Source organism: Macadamia integrifolia, chromosome 5, assembly GCF_013358625.1.
Source record: "Macadamia integrifolia cultivar HAES 741 chromosome 5, SCU_Mint_v3, whole genome shotgun sequence".
Classification (NCBI taxonomy): Eukaryota; Viridiplantae; Streptophyta; class Magnoliopsida; order Proteales; family Proteaceae; genus Macadamia; species Macadamia integrifolia.
Genome location: NC_056561.1, coordinates 13,223,340 through 13,227,598, shown reverse-complemented (window position 1 = coordinate 13,227,598; position 4,259 = coordinate 13,223,340). Strand labels below are relative to the sequence as shown.

Sequence of the window (4,259 nt, the reverse complement as noted above, 5' to 3'; positions counted from 1 at the left end):
CCAAAAAAAAAAAAATTATTATTTGGGCAAAGCATACAGTAGTCTGAAAAATCATCTACCAACAGCCATGTGAAGTGACCAAGTCAAACAAATCAGCAGCCACGTGAAGTGACCAAGTCAAACAAACCGAGTATACACTCCATGGAGAGAACAATTTTCTTCCTAAACCTCCTTTCTCTTTGACTCCCACAGAGAGAAAATGAAAATAAAATTATAATAAATAGTTTAATGCTCCAAGCTTCCACCCTTCCCTGAAACACACCACAAGAAATGTAACTTTTACTATAGTTTTCCAGAAAAGTTCTTGCAAATTACTTGATTTCTTCTTGGTCCACTCCCAGAAACACATTTCAATTTCTACTTCTTCTTCCCAAAACAAACCCCAAGACAAGGAAATTGGCTTGTATTTTCCAAGAAAGATCTTCTAAATGATATAGACTTCTTCTTAGAAAGTTTTCTAGGCAGAACCCCAGTCCCCCAGAAAAAGAAAAGATAAAAAAAGAAGACTCAAAAGTCTTTTCCAAGAATGTTCTTTGAAGTTGGATTCAGAGAAGCTACTGTAAATGAAAAACATGAATTTCTCCTACCAGAAACAGAAAAGAAAGAGACTCCTTGGCATTTGATGTTGATAATTAAGCACTTCTTTTCAGTTGTGTATTTGTATATTTAATCTCTCATTCCGGTTATGATTTTTGGGTGAGACCCATTTTTGAGAGAATTTACAACACCAAAGTGAAATAAGTTCTGTACAATTAGTGAACTTGAGAGGAAAAAAGGGGGATTACTTCTTGGTAGCAAATGAATCAGAATCAGAATCAGAATGAGGGTGAGTGGGAAAACCACCCTCTAATGGAAGCTGCTCAGAATGGAAACAGAGAAAGCTTGTATGAAGAGCTTGGGAGAGACCGCTTTATTCTTCAGAAAGCAGATCAAGAGTTCATAGATAATCCATTACATGTCGCCGCGTTGAATGACAAAGATCTCTTTGTAGCTGAAATTGCAAACGTGAAGCCTTCATTGTGTAGAAGGCTAAACAAAGATTTATGGAGTCCTCTACATATAGCTGCTGAAAAAGGAAATATAGAAACTGTGAAGAAGCTCTTGAAAGTAGATAAACAACTCAGTTTCATCAAAGGTCGGGAGGGGATGGTCCCTCTTCACTGTGCAGCAAAATCTGCAGATGACCGGAGTGAGGTTATAAAGGAGCTCCTCTCTGCTTGCCCCAAATGTATCAAAGCATTAAGTAACAGAAATGAGACAGCTCTTCACATTGCTGTAAAGAGTGGTTGTTCCAAAAACTTTCGAAGCGCTGGTGAAATGGATCCAAAAACAATGGGGCTATAACATTCTAAGCTGGAAGGACCAGGAAGGCAACACCATCTTGCACCTTGCAACATCAGAAAGAAAATTTGAGGCAAGACAATTACTTCTTTTTCTTAGAGAGATTTCAATTATGATGATACTAATTATATTTAGATTATGTTATATTTCTACTTGACCCCTGCTTTGGATTCTTTGAATGACAAAGTTTTGAATTGTACTGAATCTGAAGATTGTAGATCTGCTGCTTTGTAAGTACAGTTACTTTGTTAGAAAGGCTGCGAAAATAAACACGACGAACAACAGTAGAAAGACAGCATTGGATGTCTTGACGAAAACCCGAACTGAATCACTTTGTAATGGAACCAGAGCCAATGGATCTCAAACAGAACCAGTTCAGGAGGAATTGCTAGGAATTGTCACTGACAAGGTGCAAGAAGATAAAGATGAAACAGAGGTGAAAATACGAAAGATCCTTCGAAAGGCAGGCGCAAAGAGTTCTGAAGATATTTGTTGCACACCATGGCAGAAGAATGCTTCAAAAAAGAAAAGGGCTTTAGATTCTGGAATCAAATGGTTGCTCAAGATCCCAAATTTCCTTAGTTTCAAGGTAGATAAAGACACTCCAAGCGATGTTCGCAATGCTCTGTTGGTGATTTTTGTTCTGATCGTGGCTGCAACATACACAACCGGAATTAACCCTCCAGGAGGCCTTTGGCAAGATGACATCCATCATCACTCTGCAGGAACATCAGTTTGGTTTGATCATAACCCAAACTCTTTCCAAGTTCTAATGCTTTTTAACTATGCAGGGTTTCTTGTGTCTCTTGTCCTGGTTTTCAATCTCACAGAAGGATACCCTTTACGAGGTCCGATTCTACTAGCCCTACTCTTTATGTTGGTGACCTATGGATTGTCGATTCGCATCTTGTTTCTGGGCAAGGGTCCTTTGGCAGTGTTGATCAATGGAATGATATTGACTGTTCCATTACCTGTGGCATTAGTCCTTTTGGTTGCTACTGCAAATTGGATATGGGAGATTAAGGAGTAGCGTTGCTGTTGTCTTGCCTTTGTATTAGAGTTTTTGTTGAGAACTTATATTCATATGATTCTTTCTACTTTTTTGGGCCTTTGTATAAGAGTTCTCTGATTGAGAACTGATACATCATTTGGTTTTTTATGGGTTTGTGAGAAATATTCATTTGATTCATTCTCTGTAGAATTGTAATAAAATTGTAAGGGATCTCTCTCTCTCTCTCTAAGGGATCTCTCTCTCTCTGTTTATTTGAACCTCATCTTGAAGGGAGACCTGGAAAGCTAAGGCTATGTTTAGTATGCATTGCCATTCTAAGAATGTGTATTCTCATTCTCAGATGCATTCTTGGCTGCGAATGAGAGCTGCGAATGAGAACGTTGTTTGGATACGTATTTAGCTAAAATGCTTTTTTTTTTTCTTTTAATTATTTTTAGAATGCCTCAGGCATTTTATCGAACATCTCATGGGCAACTGAGATCAATCTCCTAATGATCTAAAACGAGGGACAGAGACAAGTCAAGAAAACCAGAAGGACAAAGAAACTGAGACAGCCGTTTCACACTCCCACTTAAGTGCCTAATGAAGAATTTAGGATACAGGTAGCCATTGGAAAATTTAAAACAAGAGTCCTGCATACAGCACTCAACAACAAAGACCTTACAAGCTTAAATACAGAAGCCTACAAGAAAGACAAGATAAATAAGAAAAACAGCTGAATCTATAGCTGAAATTTCAGTATACACTCCTCTAAATTGTAGCATTTTTTAAAATGATAGTAGTCTTCTAAGGAAAAGGAAGTACTTTCCTCTCACATTCTCTTTCTCTCCCTTTTATTTATGGGCTACCTTTGCCTTTTTTCATTAAATAAACCATTTCGCCACTTGCCACAAGTTTGTCATGTGGCCATTTATGAGGTGGTAGAAAGAGAAAATGTCTAAAACAAACTAAATGCACTTCAATTATATAAGGTGGTTTTTTTTTATTTAAATTAAGAGCAAGTGTTTTCTGTCCGAGAGTGGCCCTTGTGCCCCTAGACTCAAGGGCACACGCCCCTAGAAGGAGCACAATAATCATTGTCCGGTCGTAAGTCTGTGGTGTAGAGGCCGCTCTCGGACAGAAAACTTTACCCATTTAATTAAGAAAGGTAACTACCTCAATTTCTAAAACATATATCAATTTACTTGGATTAATAATCCAAACCATATAAAGATAATTTCGACCCTTCTTTGTGAGAGAGAGAGAGGAGATGGGGGATCAGAGGATTTCCAAGAAAGTTCTTGCAAGTCCTTGCTTTTACCCGGTAAAAAGAAAGACTCAGTCTAAACCATGAATGTTCTTGAAATTGACTTAGATTCGTTCGTGTTCCTCAATTATTCAGATTCAAAGAAGCTCCTGTAAATGACAAAATCCAGAGTCCTACATAAAACAAAAAAGAAAGCTTTCCTGTGCAAACACTTAGGCCTTATCTCTACCGAATGCCAGCTAGAGGCTTTTGAATTAGTGGGTGTGTCATTTCGTGTGCTTTAAATTATCTTAGAAAGCTTCCCAATGATCATATTTAATTATTGGCAAAAATCTATTGGTCTAGTACAGCTAAGAGTTGATCTAATGTATCGGTTTTTTAATAAAAAAAAAAATAATGTATCAATTTGCATTATGTGGAAAAGCAATGTAGCTCTTTGTACTTCCGTCAATTAGCCATATAGCTATCATGGCCTATATCTTAACCAAATGATTCGTCATCTATGTTCCATTAATTGTTTTTTAGCGATCTTTGGTATTCAAGTAATTTTAAAAATTTGATTTTTTCAAACAATTTTGAAACCGCAATAACAACATAGGGATAAAATTAGATTAATCAATAATTTAGCTCATGACCACGTGATGTTTTGAAAAACTCACT

General features: G+C 37.1%; 1 protein-coding gene across 1 annotated transcript; it reads left to right on the top strand.

The window, feature by feature from the left end:
• Positions 1-798: 798 nt before the first annotated feature.
• Positions 799-2,371, top strand: LOC122077899 (ankyrin repeat-containing protein BDA1-like). Its single transcript, XM_042643795.1, has 2 exons — positions 799-1,275; positions 1,553-2,371. The coding sequence occupies exons 1-2, from the start codon at positions 799-801 to the stop codon at positions 2,369-2,371; spliced, it is 1,296 nt and encodes a 431-aa protein (XP_042499729.1).
• Positions 2,372-4,259: the final 1,888 nt, after the last annotated feature.

Excerpts from the sequence above, each read along its gene's own strand:
- LOC122077899 (XM_042643795.1), top strand. The coding sequence starts at position 799 with ATGAATCAGAATCAGAATCAGAATGAGGGTGAGTGGGAAAACCACCCT. Across the intron at positions 1,276-1,552 it reads AGACAGCTCTTCACATTGCT|ATTGTAGATCTGCTGCTTTG; the intron begins GTAAAGAGTGGT and ends CTGAATCTGAAG.